This window comes from Dinoponera quadriceps, unplaced genomic scaffold (genome assembly GCF_001313825.1).
Source record: "Dinoponera quadriceps isolate SergipeBrazil2010 unplaced genomic scaffold, ASM131382v1 scaffold96, whole genome shotgun sequence".
Classification (NCBI taxonomy): domain Eukaryota; kingdom Metazoa; phylum Arthropoda; class Insecta; order Hymenoptera; family Formicidae; genus Dinoponera; species Dinoponera quadriceps.
The window spans coordinates 1,068,013-1,093,015 of NW_014554269.1; the positions used below are offsets into that span (position 1 = coordinate 1,068,013).

General features: G+C 48.6%; 1 protein-coding gene across 4 annotated transcripts in view; it reads right to left on the bottom strand.

Annotated features, from left to right (window-relative positions):
• LOC106752329 (protein outspread) overlaps positions 1 to 24,947 on the bottom strand; it is a 214,409-nt gene extending 189,462 nt beyond the window's left edge. For 3 of the 4 annotated variants that reach the window (XM_014633954.1, XM_014633979.1, XM_014633970.1), the window contains exons 1-2: positions 24,773 to 24,947; positions 21,736 to 23,659 (exon numbers count right to left, since the gene is read on the bottom strand). In XM_014633954.1, coding sequence (XP_014489440.1) covers positions 21,736 to 21,870 — 135 coding nt within the window. In that variant the 5' untranslated portion in view covers positions 21,871 to 23,659; positions 24,773 to 24,947. The remainder of the gene's footprint in view (positions 1 to 21,735; positions 23,660 to 24,772) is intronic. The other variant, XM_014633962.1, reaches the window with a different exon arrangement.
• Between the last annotated feature and the right edge of the window lie 56 nt (positions 24,948 to 25,003).

Below are 25,003 nucleotides of genomic sequence, written 5' to 3' on the forward strand. Positions count from 1 at the left end.
GGCGCGCGTCGCGGCCCATCATGTATTTTAAACAGGGATACCTGTGCGAACCTGACGTATCGATTACAGATTCGATCCGGTATCGACGTTCGTATTACATTACCGAAGGAAGGCGCTGCGTTTGCGGCACGACGAGCTCGAGCGAATCGCGATGAACAGAGTCCCGCGTAAAATTCGCTCGCGGAGCAGCGATGTGAAAAGAAGAGAAGAAAAGGGCAGAGAACTCGGAGCGATTAATTCGCAATGCTCGATCTCCGAAGACCTGAGATCCATCAATTATTAACTCATTAGTAGTCGGGAGCCCCTTCTTGCAGGCTGCTTCTTTTTTTCATTGAATGAAATCGCTTGATCAATATACAATTTACATTTATGCTTTCAGCACCTGATACTCAGTTCTACGGCTTCGGTGAAAAAGAATTCTAATTTAATATTTCGGAGGGGAGGGGGATAAACGGATTGAATCTTTAATTAAAAACGTTTACAAAATAATCGTGACCTTCAACGGGTTAAATGCTTACAGATGAGACCTTGTGTGAGATTTTTCATTTTTCACAGCTCGTAATTCCCGACCAGGTCTCAGCTGATTATTGACATCGAGCCACCGTCGTCATTCTTCTAAATCTGGCTCTCGGTATCTGTGACTCACGATCGAGAAGAGTGCGAGAGCTCATCGGGCGAATGTTGTATGAAACGCGCTTCGGAATTCCCGCCCGAGGCGACCCGTCTGATTGTGAATCTTACAGCTCTAATTTCTGGTTAAACAACCAGCGCGCCAGTCTGATGGCTCTCTCGCCTCTTTCTCCCCGCCCGGCCGGCACCGGGAGGATCGCCCGGGATCGTTTGGTTGTAACACGACGTCGCGGCGCACGTTGCTCGTCGTAATGCTCATTTTGATGTCTTTCGACTGCCATCTTGGCAGTAAGAGACGTATTTATAGAACAGCCGGTGCGAGGATTCCGTATTCCGTCGACGGCGATTGTCGGCGCGCTCTCAAGTCACGACTCCTGTGAAATTCTGCCCCGGACATTCCAATCACGCGGAGACTGAATCATCTCGCGAATATTCCCCGTCGCGTTTGTATCCCTTCGAGAGAGTGTTATCGAGCGATGACAAGCGCCGTCATATTTAAATATAAATCATATCCGCGTGAAAGTTCGCGCGGCAATCCGGAGAGATTTTTTGCAGCATGCCTGAATAGCGATGAGGATGATGTCTCTTCAGCTTGATTAATTGACTCGTGCCGGTAAGACCAGTCGAAAATTTCACGCACGAAATGCGATAATTGAATGACAGTCGCGAAAGCAATTTCAAGTTTTCATATTAATATCGCGACATCGTATCGAGCACTGTGAGAAAATAAATCATTAAAGTCGAACATTTCTCTCGAAAGCCAAGAAGATCGCAAAAAAAAAAAAACAAAAAAGAAGTACAGCTGGAATCTCCATGACTGCGAGCAGTTCGCGTAAAACTTAACGGCTCGTTACCATCAGCGCGAGAAGATAAACTGCGGTACCTTAGCGGCGTTTCCCTAACACGACGCGGAATAAAATCGTTTAAAAAGTGAAAGACACCTCTCGCGGTTCCGGGAAAAGAAAGCGACCGGGCTTCTTACGGTCGGCGGCATTCGATCAGAGCTCGCTTGTTCCTTTCACGATCCGTCGAAGGAAGGGACAGCGTGCTCGCGCTAAAACAAACTTCTCGTTTTACATTCGTCGCGCGGCTCGTTTTTGCGAGTAGTGCGAGAACAGCATGTGTGTGTGTGTGTGTTTATGTGAGAGAGATTCGCTTAACTTCTATTACTATTCCAGGTGTGCCACCGTGGGGGACACCGCCACAGGATGCATTCGTATCGTCGCGGATGCGTTCCCGTATCTGCCGTGGCGGGGACAGATAAAGGACAGAAGAGGAAAACAGGGGAAATTGCGGTCCGCCCGTCCGCGGTGGTAGCATCCGACTCGATAACGCCGCGCGAAAATTCATGGCGCAATTAGCGCGACCGGCGGGAGCCTCGATTTAACGTCGATTCGCACCGTTACTATTGTACGTTATTACCTGAGTCCCGTAGCCGCGTTCGGCCGATCACATTCCGATAATTCGCCCAACAGGGCGAGAGCGAGTCCAATCTTCCCCGATTAAAAGTAGAGCGCGGTCGCTCGCGCGCACGAAGCACACAGTGTTCATCTATAATACGTTGAATGCCGTGACGATTACCGGCGGCCGGCACTGTGATACTACAACGTTTCATTAAGTTACGTGTAAAGTATAATCAGTGCATTTGAAAAATCGGCTGTACGGCCAATGGAGATCCGGTAGAACGAGATAAAGATAGATACACGTCTCCAATTATAGTTATCTTTGATAATTCAATCATCGAGTAACATGTTGAATGCCATAACGCTAACCGGCACTACTGCGATACTACCAGATGTTATTAATTTACATATAAAGTATAGCTGACTGTATTTGAAAAGTCGGTTGTACAGTCAATAAAAAGCCAAGAGAAGATAAAAGATACAAGTGTCTCGAATTTCCTGTATCTTCGGTAATTTATTTAATCATCAGTTCAGATTTTATACGATCATCCAACACGGTAATCATTATGTTAATGAATTAATGACGCAGGGTGCAGCAGGATATCGCTCTCCAGGACCACCACCGGATGCCCCTTTTCTCCCGAACAATCCCTTCGCGGCCAATTCACGGGTGATCTTTTTTCCTTAGAGGAAACGATCTGTCGGCCGTGGGCCGTCCGCCGCGATTATTCACGCGCGACGCTTATTTCTTCTCGTCCTTTTTCGAACTTATCAGCGACAGGTGGCAGCTCGAAGATACCCGTCGCGATACCGGTCCGCGGTAAAAAGATGATTTCGGCGGACGGGTCGCGACGAAATGTGAAAGGGATATGTCAGCCACGTGAGCCGGGCGTTCCTTTTCATTCAAAAGCCTCCTCCTCCTCCTCCTCCGGCAATATCGCTCGGTAAAGCGGCCGCGATAAGATTGCTGCGGGAATTTATGCGGAATTAACGGTAGCGGTGAAATGCGCGCCGTTGATTAAAATGAAAAGGCTCCGGCCGCGCAACGAATACTCGCCGGGTGACACTCGAGCGCCGAGATAAAGCCGAGTTAACGACTGACTCGCAACCGTGAAGTTTCCAGCGTGCGATACGAAAGCACAATGTGAACGAAATCTTACTCGCGCGGGCAATCTCGCCGGCGGGCGATCCATCGCGGGCGACGATCACGGTGCACTCTCGCGGTGCCGAACAATCGTCGCGAGACGGAGACAATCGCTCTTGCTTTCGGTCGGAAGTCGTTCGCCGGCTGAGATAAGAGGCGCAACATCGCGCCGGCCCGCAAGAGTGGTCTCAATAATTTCCGAAGAAATCTCCACGCCTTTCTCTTGTCTCCATTTAAGTCGCGGACGATGAAGTGGAGCAGGAAATACCCTCGCGAAGGCCTGAGAACCGTTTACCCGGCGGTTTCCTGCCGCCAGCCGCCTACAATTTTCTGTTCGTTGCTAAAATCGTGTCTAGCGCGCCCGGATTGCCGGTTCGCTCTTTATTACTTCCGCCGCGAAAAAGATCGGCCGACCCGAGGAGCATCAATCTCGCTCGCTCGGTCTTCCCTCTCTCTTCCCCCCGTCATGTGGAATCCTCGCACTCTCTCGCAAAATGTCCAAAGTCGTCCTGCCGAAATTCGCCTTCGCGTAAACTGCGTATACTGAAGGAAGCACTTAGCAACAACCACTCATTTGATTAAATACTTCCAACCAAATTGTCATTGCAACCAAATCACCCAGTATCACACACTGTACATTGAGAAAAAAAAGTACCGGAAAACCTATCTGTGGATGAGAGATACATGAGATTGATTTTTCCGAAATAAACCCTACATTCTTCCCACAAATGAACTTTCAAGTACTACCCTCTGCTTTATTATATACAGTATATGACGCTAAACGATTTAAACAAATCTTGGTAACCGTCACCAAATCCCTCCTTCGATGTACGGGAATTTCAACGATCAGATCGTAAATTACGTGAAACAATAATAAGCCAATGAGAACGCATGCCGATCGTCGCTGACGAAATACCATTCTTTCCAAATACTGCATCCAAGCCTATTACGAACAACGAAATATGATTATCATCTTAATCGGACGTTTTTCAATCACAATTAGAATCCTCCACAGTGAAGCGAGCTATACATAGAAACTGCGTTTCCCGCCTAGACTTTTAATTCTATAAATTCAAGCAGGCATATCCGCACGATTTATGAGATCAGGGTCATCAATTTCGGCCGCGTTGTTCCAGTATGATAAATAATCCGCCGCGATAATTAATCACGTCGGCTGAGTTACACCGAGTAGATTTGCATTCGCCGCCAGTCCGTTTGAATCGTCGGCCAATAAAGCGTTCACCGCTCCGCGAAACGAGTCTGAGGTACGTACGCACAATGTTGCTGTTGCACCGCGCGTAAAGAACGAAGGAAGGGAAAAAAAAAAGAAACGAGAGCGTCGCGCGATCCATTTTCATTCGACACCGTGTGTATGTATCTTCCTACACGCGGGTCATGTCGATTGTGCAAACTGCGACGAGCCGTCGTCACGTGCAACAAAAGAAGAAACTAGATTCCCGTTCGCGTTACACAATATGCGTGTGTGTCGAATCACGTGGGAACGCGCGAGAAGTAGGCGAACATTTTGCGCGTGTCCGTCGTCGTCGAGAAGAGGGCTAATCGTGTGTTTACCGATCAACTTGCGAAATCGCCGTGCGATACCCGCGTACTATTTGCAAATCGATTATTCCGAAATTTCGCGGCGTGCAAAGGCCGACAGGCGATTGCGCCAACGTCGCTTGAACATTTCATCTCGGCCGATTCGTTGCGACACGCTCTTCGTTCTCCCTTCGATCTCTCGTTTTCTTTTCGATCTTCAGAGGATGTAAGTTTACAGAACCGCGCCCTTTCAATGTCGAGCGAATCAAATAAAGAGCGCGCGCGCGCGCGCTCGAGCGAGAGAGAGGGGGAGCCTGAGTATTTTTTCTCGTTTCTTACGAAAGCAACTTCTCCCGTGAACGGAGAGACCACACGAGTCAAAGTTTTTCACATCGCGTCGACGATCGAAGCGGACTTTCAGGTTCTTCGGGAACGGAAAGAGGAGAGAAAAGACATCGACCTCCTAACAGAGACGCTCAAGGTTTCGACGGGGCATAATCTCCTTACGCTACCTTTATCACGATGACGTGCCTGCCGCGCGATGGGGCCCACCACGATGTGCTCTCGCAGGGCCCGTTCACTTTCTCCAATTTGTCATTGGTGCGCGCGCTGTGTACGGGGCGATATTGCGATATTAATTAATCTTGCGCGCCCTGCATCCGCGCGCGGGCGCTATCGGATGCAATACACAGCGCGCAAAGGCACACACGTGCGACGGAGTGCGGCCAACGCGCGTCGTCGTATACACATACGCGAGCCGCTCACATTTCACCACGTGAGATAACATCCCGTGGAAGCAGGTGGAAAGTTCCACATAACCACAATCGCGTTACGAGTCCGAGCCGATCGTAAATCACACGGAAATAAATGAAAAGCGGCGCCCGCTCGGAACCCTGACTCCCCGGCGCAGCGAATTACTAACCGTGTAAACCGTCTGCGATTTTTCGTCGCTTTAATTGAAAAGATGAGAATCGCGTTTCCGGACAATTAGCCCGCCATCGAAGATCGATTCGGGCTCGTCTCGCCCGGCGCGAGACGGTCCCGATCGGTCGGGAAAACGAAACTTTCTCTTCGCACGTATCGGTGGGTTACAATGATCTTAAATTACTTTGTGAATTTCTCGCAGCGAAATCGCGAGTGAAGATTCAGTCGGAGCGGTAGCGAAGGTATTGTCACGCGAAGGAGCAACAGTGAGTGTTTCAATCGAGCTTAGAGTGGACTCTGACTCCATGACGAGTGAACGTATTTAAGCTTTAGTGAATTCTGCGCTTATTGGCCACGGTCGATCCAATTTCAATCTTTAATAATCTGATACGGGCTTAAGGGAGATCCCAGGAAAATTTGGGACTTGTCCGACATTGACAGCCGATTGAACGAAAGATGTGCGAGACTTGTCGCGAAGGGACTCTACAATCTTCGGCGAAGACGCGATACGTAGTGCGTCTCAAAATGGGACCACTTTCGAGGTTGCTCGTGACAGCCGGTGCACGGTGCGCGCTTTGAGGTATGCGCCGCGCCGCCATTCATAGCGATGCACGTGCATCGAGAAGTTTGCGCGTGTACGCCGTGCGCCGACATCACCGAGGATCGAGATAAGATCGGGGACAGGTGGAAAGTCCACCGGCTCCCACGCGACCCTCGTGTGTTTGACCATGTTCGAAATAGCTCGGACGGGACATTCAACTCGGATCGAAGGATTAGAATTAGGGATCGGTACACCCGCGGAGATTAGCGACCAACGGCGGCGAAGGGGAACGTGAGAACGGCTGCTCCTTCGGTTATTGCGACCGACTGTCCGTGGCTCTTCGACGCGCGGGTATATAAATAACAAAGCTGTCGGATCCGTTCCTCGGATCTCATCGATTTTCGATCGAATTTAGGAGATCGCGGATTTTTTTTATTAATATCAAATCGAATTTCACGTTATCTAACATTATCTGACGTCCTAAAACTCGGAATTAGAGTTTCCCAGCTTCTGCTTTTTTTCTTCTTTTCAGGAACGTTACAGCTAATTATTTGCTACAATTATTCATTTAATTGGGCTCTTAATTGCGTAGCAACGAAGAATTAATTTATTCCATCTCGCATATAAGGCAGATGACCGACAAAAAAAAAGATATTAGGAATGCTTGTACCGAATTCTTTCGCGGGAGATCCCATGTAACGTTATTTATCGATCTCATGAATTTTTTAGGTATACAAGATCTGTCTTCGAAGAGCCGACAGTGAAATTTAGTCAGGGACGGCGTCGCAAGTCATCGAGCACCGAACGGGATTCCGACTCCTGACGAGTCGAAAATCGTTTCTCGGCGACTCTTTTGCTCGGCCTAATCTTACGGGGAAAAAAGAAATCACTGCTATCATGTCGCGTGCTGGAAATCGATATTTTCGCTGTTCACGTAACTCACTCTTACGCTTCACAACGCCGCTCACGCTTTATTTTTAATTATATCCCACGCTAATAAACAGGTTTCATAGTGCCGCGAGCTCGTATTTCCATACCCGCGCGACTGTTGAGAACTTAATTAGCTTATGCAACCGGAGTGCGCGAAAAAAAAAGGAAAAAACGTATCTCCGAGATTATATAATCCACATTTCACAAAAGTGCAAAATCGCATCGAACTTCTCCATCGCGATTGCAACTTTTTACACAATTTCGTCGCCTCGCGTCAAGTATCGACGATGAACTCTATGCAGACCGCACAATCGTCACAGATCCTGAAAGATTACTCCGCTCACCGGCGGTACATTGTTTTTTTTCGGCATTCGAGCGATCCAGAGAGAACCGCTTGCGCGAACCGCAAGAAACGCGTCTCCGTCCTTTCGTCCGCCAGCACATCGCAGTTCGACGGCTGTCTTCAAGTTCTTTCGGATCATTTCTGAGAGGTCAGAGCGCGGACTGGCTCTTCGGTTTCCCGGTATCCGCCCCCTCCTGCCCCTTTATACGTTACACGAGGGATATGACGACCGACCAGGGGGGACCGGTCGATCCCCAGCCGAGGCTCATTGACGATTTCGGTCGCGTTGAGGCGTCATAAAGCGAAGAGCAACAAAATCCGGAGCCGTGCCTTCTTGTCTGCATTACGGTACACAAGGAGCGACGCGCCGTCTGACGATGTCGCGCCGGAAACGATAATCGACTGCATGTCGACGTGAGAAAGGAAAGAGAGGGAGAAAGAGAGAGAGAGAGGGGGGAGACCAGAGAGATACGGAGAGACAGGAAGGGAGAGAGATAGAACATTCATCTCCGAATGAATGGCGCAGGATCGATACGAGAAGTATCGGTTATATCGGCGCGCCTCCTTTCTCCAGATGCCTCCTCTTCTCGTCCCGCTACTCCCTTTCGATTCCTACACTCCTTCCACGGCCCACTTCGCGCAGACTACATATCCACGGTCCCCATGTGCGTGCACGCCCGTATAAATAAACGGTCCATACATTATTTATAAATCGCGCGGCTTTTATGCACCAACGGCAAGGTCAGATAAGATCTGAGGACCGCCGCGGGAAAGAAGGGATACGCCCGGCGCGCAACACGTGCGCAGGCTCTTGCGATCTCCGCGGGTTGACCCGTCGACGAGTCTCCCCTTGGTCCACGACGGACGAGGAAAGCCGAGGAGAGAGGTCGAAAATGCGATGAGCGGACGGGTGTGAGGTCGAATGCTGGGGATGCCTTGGAGACTCTCCGCTCAGACATGCTGGATGATCGTTACAAGCACAGACGTCGCGCGTGAAAAATGCGAAAAAACTATATAACGCGATTAATATTTATCAATGTTAATTTTTACGACGCCATTAATTACATCGCATAATTACTAGCCTCGCCGAGCAGACTGCGTCTGCGCAAGATTCACAGTCGTATAACTGCTGACGAATATTCATGGTGAATAATATTGATAATTAAAATATGAGAAATTATCTCGTGTATAACGAATAGACAATGTAAAATCAATGACACGTTCGTTGCAGACCCTTTACCATCAACTGTTCCGAGAAAATACGAAATTCCGCCGATTTTATTTCTCGGACGTCATAAATGATTTAACGCACGCGCGAAACACCACGCGAAGAAGAAAAAGAGAGGACCGTATTCTTTTGCACGATGACTCGAACGTTTCTTTCAGAAACAGATGACGCAGAATTAATACACGAGATCTCCGATGACGTAGCGCCGTGATGGAGTAGCGGCGAAAGAGGGAGGGAGAAAGAGAGGAAGGGGAGGGAGGGAATCAGGGATAGGGGGAGGGGAGAGGAACGACGGAGCATCGAGAGAACGAGATCTGGCAGTATGTTATGCCGACTCGATTGCAGATAATCATGCTCCGTGCACCGCATCGAACTTCATCGACCTATAAATCGGTACTCGCACAGCACTTATGGCCGCGCGCGCACGCGGCGACTCCTACCTGATGAGATGAGTTATCCAATCGCGCTAGGCATAAACATGCGATCATACGAAGCCCGCGAGCGTTGCACCGACCGCACGGAAACGCAAAGAAATCGCATTGACTGTAAAAGATCGCCCGCTAAATGTAAACTGCGAGAGACAATTCGAGTTATGATCGCGCAGGACCAATTGAAACCAATTATTAAACGGAAACGCGTGCGTCGCAATTAACGCGCGTGGCTTCGCGTTTATTTTACGCGATTCTCTTGCGATGACACGACAGCTTTTACGTAAGGATACTGGATATCAAAATTAAAATCAGTCTCGCATTATCTGCGGAACTGATTGTGCAATCAAGAAATCAGTTCTCATAATCGACGCAAAGACAAATCGTGTCGGGCGAGAAAAAAAAGGATTTTGCTACAGCGGCAAAACATTTTTAGCTAAACCATGATTAGCTGCGGCAGCAAAATCTTTTCCATGGGAGGGTTAACTATGGAGTTGGTTAAATTTCACTGCGTCCGATCACGTATCTCGATGATATTCATCAATGTGTCGAAATAAATCTTCAGATGCTGACTTTAGATAAATTCTGTGCTGTCAGATACGAAAACGCGTTAACTCGTTTATACGTGAAATCGAATGTTTGACGTCGAAACAGAGTCGGCCTAATGTCGCGGTCGTAACGATCGCAAATTATCCGTCCGGTTTCAGGCACCCTGGGTCTCGCTCGGATCAGTAGGCAATATCTCATAGAGCAGCCGACTTGTGTTTAGCCTATCACGAAGTGGATGTCCTTGTCGTGACCGTGAGGCTAATTGCCGGTGGTCAGCACGAGGACGAGCGTTGGGAGAGGATAAATGGTAGTGGTAGTAGTAATGGCATGTGGTGGTGATGATTGTGGTAGCGATGACGATGATGAAGATGACAATGACAATTGCAGTGACAATGAAAATGACAATGACGGTGAGGTTGACGACGATGACGACGACGATGACAACGACGATGACGACGACGCGAAAGAAAAGACGAAATATCACGCTGATCCCGAGGAGGATGTCGCCCGAAGAGCGGCAAACAGCTCCGGCCGCTTCATTTTGTTCGCGGCCCCACCATCCATCATCCTGACTCCGCTGCCCCTCCGCGTCCTTCCCCTTTAAAGGACGCCTTAGCGCGTGATCCTGAACGCGAGGCGCTCGCTTATAAGCCTCGTCGAAAAGATGGATGACGAAGGGTATTAAGTTTTTGTCTCTAATGCTTCTTCTATGCGTTGCGCAACGTGCATCGCCGAGCACGAGTCAGGATCGCGAGCGGAAGCTGTTGCGAGCGAAAAGAAAGAGATGATTGCCGCCAACTAAAATTCTCCCCGAAGATCTCGGATTTAGGCAAGGCTCTCGATTATATCTTCGTTAATGACACGAGAAAGAGGACGCGACGTTATCAAACTACAACTATCGAAACTGCAGATTTTTACGAGCGCGGAAATTGCGGGAAAGCGCGGCACACTTTTCAAAATGAGCCGGCTCGAAAGATACGCGCGCGCGAGCGCGCAATCGTCGTGACATCGGCGAGACGATGCGAGATAGAAAGTTAGAAGCTAATTTAATGTCACTGGCGTTACCACAAAGAGCCACCATCGGCCGCTTTCTCGTCGCTCGTCTGTAATGCGGCTGACGCGTGGATGTTTCTTCTAAATCGTCGACGGTGATACGTGTTGTGGAAAAACGATCGGCCGTATTACTCGCACGAGGTGTATAATTTGAGCGGGATACCCCGGTCGGAATCGTAGACGGGGATTTCTCGGGTGGAGCAAGAAGAAATCTATCCCGGGAGAAAAAGAGAGGGAAAGAGACAGGTGAGATGCCCCGCCGAGATGCTCTCCGAAGACGTCAAGTACGCGGAAATCGCGTTACCGGGAACGAGAATTTCTCGTTAAGAGAAACTCCGTAAATGTAAAGTCCACGACCGAGACGATGGGGACGGAGATCGCTCATTCAAGTGGATACACAGATTTTCCCGGAACACTTGAGAACTCGTAGAGAAACGCTGCTGCGTCTCTTTCTCTCTCTCTCTCTCTTTCTACCCCCTCCCTTCCCCCCTCTCCTCTCCCCCTTCTTCTTCTACATTGTTTTCTCATCGAGAAAAAATCGTACTTACGCGGAGAAATACGACAACGTCGGTGACTGTTCGAACTCTTATCCAGCGAGAATCTCGTCGATGTTTTAAAGTAATTGGCGAATAATCGGTAGGATGTTAAGTTCGATGGGAAAAAATGAAGATCGACAGTGCGAGAAGAACACCGACGGGAGAAAATCACGCCGCGCGGAAAATCGAAAGATCTCGCGATCGCGCACAGGGAGACTCCGTGAAAATCGATATCTGTCGAGCGATTTAGTTTGCAAGCGGCCGATGAAATTGGATTCGATTCATCAACTCCTGTTAAATAGTCCACGAGCAAATACGGGTGGCTTTCAAGCGCGATAACGCTCGAACGGAGCTCAATAAGAGCGGCGAAGGCTTTATCGTTCATTGAAATTAATGATACCCGACGCGGTCTCGTCGACGATAGTGGTGTATTTTTCTTGCCGGCCTGACAGGTGATTACGCCAGTGAGATCTCGAAGTAATTGTTTACAGCACGCTTATTAAATGTACACGGTGTCCCAGAAGTGCCCTCTCAATCACGAATATGTTACAAGGGGCGACTGAAGTGAGCAGAGAGACCACTTCGACGCATTAAAAAATAAAATACACTTTTAACATCTGTGATATCTATAACGAGCGACTGGAACGCAACTTCCACTTGCTTCAATTAATTTCAAACGGATCCTCATCTCATGGGATATCCGGTAGTATTATCGCGACGCGTATCTCAAGTAAAACACGGCTGTAAAGATAGTTTTCGATTAAATTTCATTCACTATGTATTTTCTCGAGTCTCCAAATTTGCGTGAAAAGGAAATCATGTGCCGAGAAATACGCGACTTCTGAGATTCTGAATGCTATTACTTTTAGTACACAGTAAAATTTTGTGTTAAAAACGGTCCACTTAAATTTTGTGTTATTTTAACATGGAGAATATATTAAATTAATGTTATATTTATACACTTTACAACATATATTTGTGTAATTTTTCACACATTCCCAGTGTCAACGTAAGATTTCAAGTGGACCGTTTATAAGACAAAATTTTTTTTACTATGTAAATAAATAGATAAATAATCCCCAGTGTGACAATAGTATTCTTCAAAGGTCTGTCGAGTGAATTGTTAACAATAGACTTCTCTCACAATGATGAAAGCGAGAAGGCCTCTAAACGCGCAAGTTCGCACCGACCCCGGTATCGCGCGATCGTCCGAGTCTTCAATGAATCCCTTATAAAGGTAAAGAGCCGCGCAGCGTACAACGGCTTCTATGGCGAAGCCGGCGCAAGGTTGTGCGAGGAAAAAGCTCCGATTCGACGGAAAGGAGAGTGCATACACCTCCTCCTCCTCCGCCTTGTCCCGCACTCCGGCTTCACCGGATTCGATTAATCGGCCGGAGGCTATCGATCGAAGATGAATGCACCGTAAGGCGGCCCACCTCGTCGCAGCCTCCATTCACTAGGAACGGTCTACAGGCGGATTCATTTAGCGTCGTCGATATCGTATTCGTTGTCATCGTCTTCGACGATCGCACTTCTTTCCTCTTTCTTTTCTCCCGTATGTATCGTATGCCATTACGACTGGCTCTGTTCGCCTTTGAGACTTTCTGCCTTTTTGTGACACACAACGTTAGGGATGCCGGCTCGATCGAACACTCGGGACCATCGCCGTCGATCAAGATTACCGATCGCGATGCTCCTTTCGTGCCGCGACGGAATCATAATGGATCGTTTAAGGGCTGAACGACCGCCGACGAGGCGGGATAAACGTTATCGTGAAATTGATTCCCTCGCCGCGATCTCGTTGCACTCGCATTTATCCCTTTCTTGCTACGACATCGCGGATCACGATCCTCTAACGTTATCTAATCGAGTCAACGATTCGAACATCACGCGGTCAGCGGAAAAATACCCGCGATTATGGATCGAACGTCGAACTCCACGCGGCTCGATAATGAAATATCTAGATTCCGATAAACGGGCAATTCGCCAACGTAGATCCGTAGAAGAATCTAAGGATACGCCGGAATTCTCAAGTAAAACAAAGCAGAAATATATCCCGTCAACGAACACGCGAACTTGAAATCGAGTCGAGAGCGGAGGAATGATCATTAATTCGTTTCATATGTTAATATAACGAGGCGCGTCTTTAGACGCGCGCGTGCGGGGCCGCTCATTAGCTTAATTTATTGTTGCTCGAGTGGAAGAAGTACGCCATCGAGATACGATATGCACGAACATTCGTCAAGAGACATGAAGAAGGTAGCGAACCGCGTCACACGGCGGCGACGACGGCGACGACGACGGAAAGAAGAGAATGATGGAGCTCGCGCCTAAGTAATAGCGATTTATCGCGCCCTTCCATCCCGATGTAAAACGAGCTGCGTACATAGAGATATTCGCTTTTATCGCCCCGCTGTTTCAGCTTGTAATTTAAACGGCAGGACGGTCCCCAAAGCCCCGAGCGCGCTGTCCCGAAGGCGAGAAACAAATATCAAGATCGGCCGTGCGATACGTCATACGCACACCACCGGACATAACAGTACCTCGCTTACGGCCCCGACTTCGTAAGCCAACTAAATATACGGCTAACAATGGCCAGGTTATGCATGCCGCACGGATGAAGTTTTGACCGGCCTGTATAGGCGCGACGAAAATAAACTACGAGATTAACGGAGCCCCCCGAGCGAATAGAGAATTTCGAAACACGGGGAGAATGAACGGAGAGCACCGATTCTGACAATTCGATCCAGTTTTACGGAATTTTCAGACAAATTATTAAGTTTTTTCTTCACGAGATACGTGCCATATTTTTGTGTTTTCATCCTCGACACCTCAGGTTAACCTTCCTCGATATTTTTTTCACTTTGATCGCGAGTCTCCTCATTATAAAATATTACCTCTGAAAAAAGAAAAGTCTAACAAACAGCGCGGCGGATTTACAAGAAATCTTATTGAAGGTTACTGAATAGACAGAGATTAAAATTCTCAGGAGTAAATGAGAGTCCGTCCGTGGGACGAGATACAAAAACGAAAAGGTGGACAGGCGAATGGCGTATGAGTTGCGTTTAAAGTGTCAAAATTGCCATTATACTCCGCGGCACCGAAATGCCTCTCTTCCCGGCACTGCCGCGACGTGTAATGACGCCGCCGGCGCCAAAAGTTCTCCGTGCGTCGACGCGACAAGCCCAAAATTCTTGTGCCGCGACGGCCTTCTGCATACTGATGCCCCTCCGTAAAGCGGAGCCTTACGCTTTTAACACCGTATAAATTCGCGTCGGTGACTATTACGCGCGTAGCGCTGAGCGACGTCTCGATTACGATAACGCACATTTTGCAGGACGTGCGACGCTCGGGTATCCCTCTTTCTTTCCTTCTCCGTCTCTCTTCCTCCACGTTCGCGAATTTCAACCGGCTATTCCTCGCAGGTATCCGCCGGGTTTCGATCTACGTGTCAGATAAAGGCTGTCGCGAGCTCGAAGATCTCCGATAAACATTCGGTATCTTCGAAAGAGACGCCTATCCCAGAAATTTTTAACATAATAAAGTATTAAGCGAAAGAAAAAAGAAAAACATCGCGGGACTTTCCGCGCCGTTTCGTGCGTATGCTATGAGCGTTACTTCAAATAAATCGAATGCGCGCGACGCTAAAATACGATTATTATTAAAGGGGAATATTTTTCGGGGTAGTGCAGCACGACGGTGCTTCCAGCGTGACGCGAGTACGAGATAGCGATCTCTATCGCCTGTATTAATAATTTCTGGTGACCGTGGCAAACAGACCGGACACTTTTGAAGAGAAATTTATGCTCAGCGCGAGCACGCGGATATCCACGCTGCTCGCTTGCTTGCTGGCGCGTATCGCACGTATTGTACGTGTACGCAGATGTAATCATGAAATCGTAAATATTATGAGGAATGTCCCGAGTCGCGTCGAATTACTGAACATCTCTCTCACGCGATACACGATGTCGTGAAGTTATGGATCTCTCGATAACGATCCTTTTCGACTTCGTACCGATGCGCCACCACTCAGGCGCGACTTTATGAATGTGGAATTCTACGGAAACATTCCGTTCTGACCGCGGGACCTTCGAACGAAATTTTCGAGAGTCTAGGTAAATATAAAAGTGAGAGAGGAATGAAAAATTCAAGATCGGGAGAGAAGGAGAAGGATGCTCGAATCGATGTCAACGGCGCCAACTCGCGCGTCGTGACTCTCGAGCGGCGACTATAAATCGAAGCTTCGTATCTGCGACTGATAGCACTTATCTTCGTTCATCGCGGGATAAATCGTCGTCGGCGTCGTCGTACGGTCGTTTTCGCGCGTGACCGTAGTTAACGGTAGTCACGCGCGGGATCGTTCTCGTCGCGAAACCGAAATAAACGGCCTCCGATTTTATAGCCTCTCCTCTCGCGTTTTCGGCCGGGCTTCTGTGCAGCGGCCTTACGGTTTTCCGAAAGGTCGTGCTCGTACGTCGATAATTTATAGGACTCCAATTAGACCACCAAAGGACCGGGCCCGTTTAACAATATTAATTAAAGCGCCTTCCCCCCGTTGTGTGCTTAATTACCAATTACCGATCGCGGGCGACGCGAGAGGACGCCGGGCGGAAATTATTCCCCGATCGGCGGGAAAAATGCGCCACACGCGGACCAAAATGGAAACTTGATTGCGTGTCAAGCGCAAGTCATCGCAAAAATCCGCCCGAACAATAAAGCGAGCAACGACTAGCAGCGGCCGCTACTGGAATGTTAATTCGCGTGGCCTTCTTTACTCCGTCGCGTCGCTCGGGAGGAACTTTTTGTTGCGATCGACGGGGGAGAGAAAAGTTACGAGAGTTACGCGAGACATTCCGACCGCGGGGCTAGACCCGTGTGTAAATTCCGTCTAAGAAATCATATTTCCGTGCTTATCTTTCCGACACGTCGTATTTTCCGTTTCGTTTGTATTTAACGAATATGATATTTTTACCCTTTCTGACGCGTCGAGCGAGAGCGAGAGAGCAAGCGAGCTTATTGTTACGTCGCGATACATGACGACGGTCGCGCAATGCGAGGCAACACGTGTAAACGCGTGCACGCTACGATAAACGCTCGTGACTCGATTGACTGTAATTAATGGTTTTTCGCGTGTCCCCGCGCAGAACTTTATCTCCGTGCGCTAATCGCTGAGACCAGGCCGTTCCGTTTCATTAGAGGGCCGCGAAATTACATTCCGCGAGCTATTAAACCACGTCGATTGTTTGGGGCGAGCGATATATTGTCTATCCAGCTGCGTCAAGATCTCATCAACGAGAGCAGAGAGAAAGACGGAGATGGAGGTAAAAAGACGAGCGGGAGAAAATCTATGCTATGCACAACCGTCGACGTCGATTGCGTAATGGCGCGCGTTAATTGCCATCGGTCGAATCGGAGAATCCGGAATTTCCCCTCGCAACCGCGGTTAATTAATCGAACGTGCACGTAGGTGCATACCCGTGTGCGCGTCGATCACGGGTCACGAACACAGGCATCGCGAAACAACGTCGTCCGGAGGCAAAGTTACCGTCGCACGTGAGAGTCGGGTCGAATAAAAGAAATTACACATCAAACGAGATAATGTTCCCCTTTCGCAATGCTGAACAGCTGATCGGATGAAAACATGGCAATTAAGGGAAAAGAAATCAACCAAGGATTGGATTTATGGATTTGTCGCATTAAGACCGATATTCACAGTCAGATCTTATATTTAAGACCGTCTTAAGTTCATCTTCAGATGCTTCACTGAAATGAGCCGTATAAGCATCGGAAGATGAACTTAAGATGGTCTTAAATACAAGATCCGACTGTGAATACCGGCTTAAGGGTCTCTATCGCGCAAAAGATGAATGAAATTTTATTATAATTAATTCGAATCTTTTTCTTCTCTCTTAGGTTACATCACGAGATCAAGAGGAGGATACGAAGAAGGAAAAAAGAAGAGTCTCCCGTCTGAGAGGTATCAGGAAACTGATAGGAAAAGAAGATATTCGCGAAAGCCGGGAGGAAGCCCGAGGTACCGTAAGGCGCCTTGAAATCGTTTCACCGGATCAAAATTTAAGGTCCGTCCCGAGCAACCGTCGCAAGAGAAAGAAGGAAGGGGGAGGGAGAGGGGAAAGAGAGAGGGAGAGAGAGAGAGAGAGCCCTCTCACCCCAGGAAATTATTTCTCGAAGGCACTTACGAGGCGCTCACGAAGAAGTAATCGGACTCTGAAAATACCGAGCTGCACGCCGATAATGGCCGGTCACGAGCGAGCATGGCCCGAGGGTCCCTTTAGTCAGAACAAGAACGAACGTACGCGCGTAATAAGCCGATTTCTTTTATTAATCATATTTCCTATCGTGCGGTACGATTGTGCATGCTGCACGTTGAAATTAAATATCCTGATGTACGAGTGAGATTACACGTAGGCTCGCGTAGGAAATATTTCTATCGAAAGGCGATTTAAAAATCGCGCCTCTCATTTTTCTCTGTTTTTCCCATCGCAAAATATAGAAAATATCACGGACTATTTCATGGCCTTTACGGGCTTTCCGAGAGATAAATTGAGCGTCTAACGCCGCGCTCTCGTCCGAAAAATAACAGAGTGTTACTGAGACGAACGATCGAATACCGAGCAGCGATCTAAGCGTCGTTCAGCGTTCTGCGCGAGGCGGACGTCGACTTTCTTTTCTCTCTCTCTTTCCGCTGCGGTTACCGAAATGCAAGCTTACCGGGAGAACGATGCAACGGCCAACGGGTAAAGAAACATTGCGTCGCGTATGCATACGTTATTTGCGGTCGTGCGGACGATGGCGGAGAGGGACAGGCGGACGCGAGGGCGAGGGGAGTGGAAGCGAGACGGGGAGAATAAACCGATACGGAGATACCGCATCCATGCGAAAGCCGACAGGCCAACAACTCTCGGAGGGGGCCTCTCGTAGGGGTGCTGGAGGAAGACGGCTGGAATGCACCGAGAACAGGTCGCAAGGCTGCCGACATTCCGAAATTTGCAACGGCGTGAGGACCGGGAAAAAGATGCCGCGGTATATCGGCGAGCGCCCGCGCAAGCAGAATTTCGGAGCCGGCGATCGCTTGAATCGTTCAGTCCCGTTCTCGAGATACGCCGAATCACGATCCGTTCAGACGAGAATGCGAAGTCGGTGAAATAATAATTCCCGTAAAATCTATGAAATAATAATTCCCCTGAAATCGATGAAATAATAATTTCCGTTAAATTGGATTTAATCGGTACGGTAAAAAAAAACTGTTTCGATTTCTCGCGAAGTTTGCAGCGCAACCAAGGACGTGAGAGAATTCAGTCACCGATTTCTCAGTTTTAAACTTGTCTTCTTTATATTATCTAATCTTTTTATGTTATAACCTTCACTTGTAATCTTGGAAATATATATATGATGACTTATCGTAATGAAAATGCACAAAATGAGCATAATTATTATCCAATTTCCAATATTTTTCATACCATCATCAAGTCGCCCCATATTTGCAGCGGTATCAAGATTGATAAAATTCGAATGTTGATCAATTCGCGAGGAAAAAATGTAAAAACTTTCAAATTTAAAGTTCTCCACTGTTCCGATATTTGTATTAATTTATTGAACTCACATGCATGTCGTAAAAATTTGCAGATACGTGTTAAATCAGTTCTTACGAGAGAAATGTATAAAAACAGCTATATATAACATTTTCTCAAAGATATATTAAGCGGACAGGGTCGACGGAGGAGGGATAAAATCGTAAAGGACATAATTTCGCGTAAATGACGATCCGCAGTATCATTGTAACTTCGGTTAAAGGATTGCACAATTAACCCCGACAATTAATGAAGCATTAAAACGAACGGTAAAGTGGCGACCGGGTATAAAGAGACGGTGCGTGACGTGCAGGAAAAAAATGCGCATTTACGAAGTGACAACGATTCCGCTACCACGAAATGGAATTTTCCTCCATCTCGTCTCGATACACCCGGTAGCGCGAATTGATTTTTAACGTTTTTATCCTCGCTCCAACCTCCTTCTCTTTCTCTCCTCTTTCTCTTCCTCTCTCTCTCTCTCTCTCTCTCTTTCTTTCTCTCACCTTGGGATTTTTTACGGACCCGTTTAGTCATCGTCGAAGACTCGGCCGAAAAAAAAAAATCGTACGAGACGAAAAAAGCAGAACTATAAAGATTCCATTCTCGTTCTGATGCTCGCTGAACGCACCGGAAGCTATATTTATATCCACGATCGTGACGCAGCGGTATCTCGCATGCACTCGCAAATTGAAGGAACGAGACCACCGTTCGAGCATTGTTGTTCTATCTCTTACGGTTAAATCAAACATCTAAGCCTCTCTTGAAGCGAGATCTCTCTCTGACGCATGTTGCAGCAGAGTTTAATGTATATTCCCTGTTAGTTCGCTTGAAATTTCTCGATATTATCAAGCATACGATAGATAAAAGCCAACACATCATCGACACGCTTCCCTTTCGTCTCGTACGATTTTACGTTGACGATGCATGAAAAAAAAAACGGCCAAACGGGGTTGTCGACTTTTTATACGTACGTGTCTAAATTTATATGCAACGGAAACGATGCTCCGACATTTTCTTTTACACCCGGGCAATTTCTTTTAACGCGCCGGATTTTATAATACGTTCGCCTCTCTCACGACGTGCCCTTAAACTGCCGAGTAATTGTCGCTCGTTACATGCGCGTGATTATCCGTCGTAAAAAAAAGAAAGAGAGAGAAAACTCGCGCGTACGAACGCGAAGTCGAAGTCTGACTAAACATCAAGTCGCTGCGAAAAGAGGGAGAGAGGAAAAAAAATGATAACAAAAACAACGTGGCGGGTAGTAAACTACGCAACTGCGGTACGACTCCCGGCGTAATTTGCAAAACGATAATATCCGTCGTATAATATATCGTACTTAGTATACCGTATTTAATAGGTCGTGCACGGCGAATATATCGTAACTCTCTCGCGCGCGAAGTTGGGCGAAATCTCGGCGTCGTTGTCCCTCGCGATCGTTACACTTCGTCCGAAATCGCTATCCGCCGTTTTACGCGTTTTCAGTTGCCGGAACGTTCGCTCGTTCGAGACTTTACGTACGACCACAATCCCATAAATTACGTAATAATTTGAACGTGACTCGCGAGAATACTATCTCATCCCGGCCGCCGTTCCTGCCCGTGGCGCACTATAACGTCGATCGAATATAAACTCTCATCCTTACTTTATACGCCACCGGTTACGATCTGGAAAAGGTACGGAGCGATCGCCGGGTGAAGTTAATGAACCGCGACTGTCGGTGCAACCGAGCCGGAAGATCGGATGTCGCGTTCGCCGGTTGAAGGACAAAACGTGAGGAAACAAACGGAACGTCGCGTTCGCGAGCGATCGCGAAACGACGGCCGCGTGCCGGATCTTACATAATGTCCGCATCCTGACATCGGGACCTCCGTCCGTATCTTCCCCCGCTCGTCCTCGATCTCAGGAAGGAATTCGAGGGCGAGCGAGGAGATCGTCGGTTACCCGTTGAGTCAGACGCTCGGGCACGAGAGAGAGAGAGAGAGGGAAATAAAGAGAAAGAGAGAAGCGTTTATTATTGTCCTAAGGTGAACCCTCCGAGGACTAAGGAACACGCATACCGAGGTATAAAACGACATATGTAAATGTGTGAATACAAAGTATGAAATATATAAACCAACAAAAGATCGAATTATAGCAAAGGGAATGTAAGGTAAGAAGAGGGAGAGAGAGAGAAAATGCTCGGATAAATAGAATAGTGTAGATCGGCTTGATTCTCCTTGAGAACGTAAATAGTAATCAGTTACTACAATGTCACGGACAAACGCGGAGGAATACCGAAAGCAGAAAAGTACGAGATGTGTCGTGATCATCGTAAGAATAAATGATATAAAAATTTCTAAGGATTTCCCATGATAAAACTTCTCTGTAACCATTTATTTAATATTAGATAACGCAAAACGGCTCCTCTGTTACTTTCCTCCTCAATCAATATTTTCACTTCGACGAGGCCGAGTATTAAAAAATAAAATTATTATTATTCTTCGAAATGAGAGAACTTCCCTGCGGATAGAAGAAACATTTCGAAACTTAACGGCAACTTTTCCGATCGACAAAGCATCGTGTAAAATGACTGTCCATTAACAACATTTCTCACCGCTTAATTACGACAGTTCGACGAAAAGTCTCGACTTCGTCCTTAACTTTGACAAGTACGAGCCTCTCGCGTCGTCCCGATACTCGATAACTATAACTACATGTGCGCGCTTACGTAAGTCAGAAGAAGATGGAGTAAGAAGAAAGAGAAAGAGTGTGGAACGGGGGAGGGGGACAGGAGGGAGAGGTGGAGGAAGGGGGAGAAAGCAAGAGCGCGGTAGCGAAAGAGGAGGAGCCGAAAAGAGCGAGAAAGAGGGTTACGCGGAGAAAGAAGATAGAAGGAGTCCATCAAGCAAAACTCACCCTGTTGCATTCCAGAGCCTCCGCGCTGTGCTCCTCCTTCTGCTTGAAGCAGCTGCTGCACTTGCTCTTGTTGAATATGTTCGGCGCGAACTTCCTGCACTCGGCGCCACGGACGCCCGCCGTGCCACCCGACATCGCGACACGTGCGAATTAACTGCGACGGCCGGACAGCATCGTCTTCTTTCTTCCTCGTTCTGTCCCCCTCTCTCTCTCTCTTACTCACTCACTCACTGCGATTCACCGGCGGCGACTCCGATTTCGCGCGGCTCGTCGGAAAAACCGTCTTTCTCCCTTCTCGCGCGCGAATGTCACTCTTTCTCGCACAGCCGCGGACGATCGCGCTGAATGATCCCGGCCGTCTCTCGACGGAAGTCTCGTAGCAGAACCGGTCGTTGACGCGGACTTTTTCTCGGGACAGAGATTCAGCCGGCTCGGATTCGCCTCGAGTGCGTCAATTCGGTTCACTCTTGAGACACGCGATCTCTCTCTATCGCGAGTGAGACGAAACGCCACGAATCGTCGGCGATCGCGCGCTGATAACGCACGCGGCTCCGCGGTAGCCGAGGCCTCCTTACGGGACCGCGAATACAACCGGTCGTTGACGTCGATCGTGCGCCGCTAATCTCCCGACAAATTCGCCGCCAGCTGTTCTATCTTTCACTCTCCGCTTCGCGGCCGGCGATCGTGAACTCGTCGATCATACGGCGCAGAGTCCGCGAATCGACTCCGAAAATCGCCGCCCGGGTGCGCGTAACTCGTCCTTGCCGGAAGCGTAAACACACGTTCGCGCGCCGAATTCCACCGTCCGAATGTTCGCGGTTCCGAGAAATGACCGCCCTTCGCTCCCTCGAAGGAACACGCTCGTCGTGTGTTTACCGTCCTTCACCTTCAAATCACCTTGCGACTCTCTCTCTCTTTCTCCCCCTTGACGTGGAATTTCGGCACGCGCGTTACGCACTGCGATCGTGATTCACGAGCGAAGGAGCGGAGCACGATGGGCGCGTACACGTAACCGTGCGCGCGGCGGTGTACACACCTCCTCCTCGCCGACTGTCAGTGCGCGAACCCGGCCGAAACACTCGCTTCTTCGCCCCACTCGACGCGCGCGCGCGCTCTCTCGCGTTCGTACACACGTAGTAAGGTACACTCACACGCCTCCTCTCCCGTGTATCCTCCTTCGATCGACTCGGCCACGACCTCGCCTCTCCGCTGCCGACACTGCCCAGGTGGAGCACGTGGATTTACGCCGTCACTCGGACGGCCGAGCTTCTGCTCTCGTCCCTGGCCCCGCGTCACACGGAAGTCGATCGTCGTCCTCACCGGAGATTCGCCGACATGTCACCGATCTCGCGCGCGCATGCAGCAGGCGCACGCGCGCACACACCCACCTGTGTGTGCACCCGATCGCGAAATTGACGAGCGCGTATGTCTCGATAACGGAGAGAACGCTCCGGATCTCTCCGCGTCAACTGTCACTGTAGCCGACTGTCAACACGTCGGGCTGTCATTACTGTCAACGCGCGGCTGTCACCGACGGAGACGCGCACGGTGTCGCACGCGCGCGAACAGCCGCGATTTGAAACACGGTGGACCGTGCGTGCGTTCGTTCGCTCTGTGGCGGACGCGTGATCCCGGGACGAGACCGGTACGACGTACGCAATTGACGGGCGCACTTACGACGGCACGGCGCGTCGCGCTGCCCACGACAGTACTCTCGCGCGGACGTCCATCTGCGATCTGGCCTCGTTTGACTCTATCTGCGCGCCGCCGGGCAGCGCTCGCTCTCGCCCGGCCGACCGCGCCACGCGTCGGCGAGCCCATACGCGCGCGCCAAGTAGTGCGCCGCGCGACGGAACCGACCGAGTCGCCCCGAGCGCACGTGAAGCTACGGCGCCTATTTCTCGCCGGAACTTTCGGCCGATCTCTGAAATTCAGAAATAAACGCGGGAATTTATTCACTCCCTGGGGAAGAGGTGGTCTGTCTGTCTCACAGTTTGCACTTCTTATGCGCTGTTCGTGTGTCTTCTCTTTTTGTACAGGAGCTATGTATCTACCGCGTCCATTGGTCATTCGAGCGTTATTTTATTCAAGAAATAGAAAGTGCAGGAGAGTGCAGTTGAAGCGAACAAGCCTATGCTCGTTTGCCGTTACGATTTTGATTGTAACATGCTGTTGCAAGTTTGATTTTTACCCCCGATTGTCAAAATGGTCGCGATGTACCTTCGATGATTCAATAATGTGCAGTTCGCGTATTAGAGTATCCGAATTATTGAACTTGCTTGAAACCCGGTTTATTATTATCCGGCCTGAGAAGCCGTCGTCATAGAATGATTTTCGCTAAACTCTGATTAAGCTAATCGATGAATAATAATAATTAGAATTGCCAACACCAGTTCCTAATTCTGTAACTTGTCGTTCAATAGTAGTCGAAAAGTTAATAATCTCCGCCTATGTTAACAAGATAAAATAAGTAATACTTGAATGACAATAATTCTAAGTCGTCTATTAGCTTAATTGGAGTAAAACCTTAGTTTTCCCGAGGAGCCATCTTCGTCTTAACTCACCGAATTGAAAAGCCGTTTTCATCTTGGCTCATCGAGTTGAGATGTGAAACTGTTATTTTGGAGAATCATTTTCTATCTCAAATATGACGGGCTTCGTGAAGGTAGTTTCGAATGAAGGCAGATGCGATACCAGAAGATTCAGGCCCAGCAGGATCGAAATAAGTTTATAGACTCTCCTTGTTCCGCCATTTTACCTTTCGCACTCAAATTGTAAGAACGATATCGCGCGCGCGTCACGATGAGTTAGTGCTGCCATCCAACGGACGTTTCGATAACTTCACGCACCCAACTACATGTAAACACCTCCGCATCTTACACATGATTTTTACCTCGATTATTTGTGCCTTTTATTTTATATTCTATATTCCCGATAATCAGTCGCTTTGTATTTCATGCAAATTTGCAAAATATGATTGGCTGTGCAAGAGTCACAGATGCGTTATCCGTCGTCACATTCCGCTTTATTGACTTACCGGTTTTCTCTCCAACGAGTGGAAACAGAGAACGCAGCGATACGAGATCCGACGCGTCACTTTGCATTCCCGACGAGAATTTATTGCGCGACTTATGTCGAAATGGGAGCGAATTGAATCTCGAACTACTGCGTAACTGGCAAACGTGCGACATTCTCGACAGCCTGTTTCGCGAGGTATCCGCTTTCCGGCCACTACTTTATGGCTGCGTTCCAAAATTCACCGTCAATA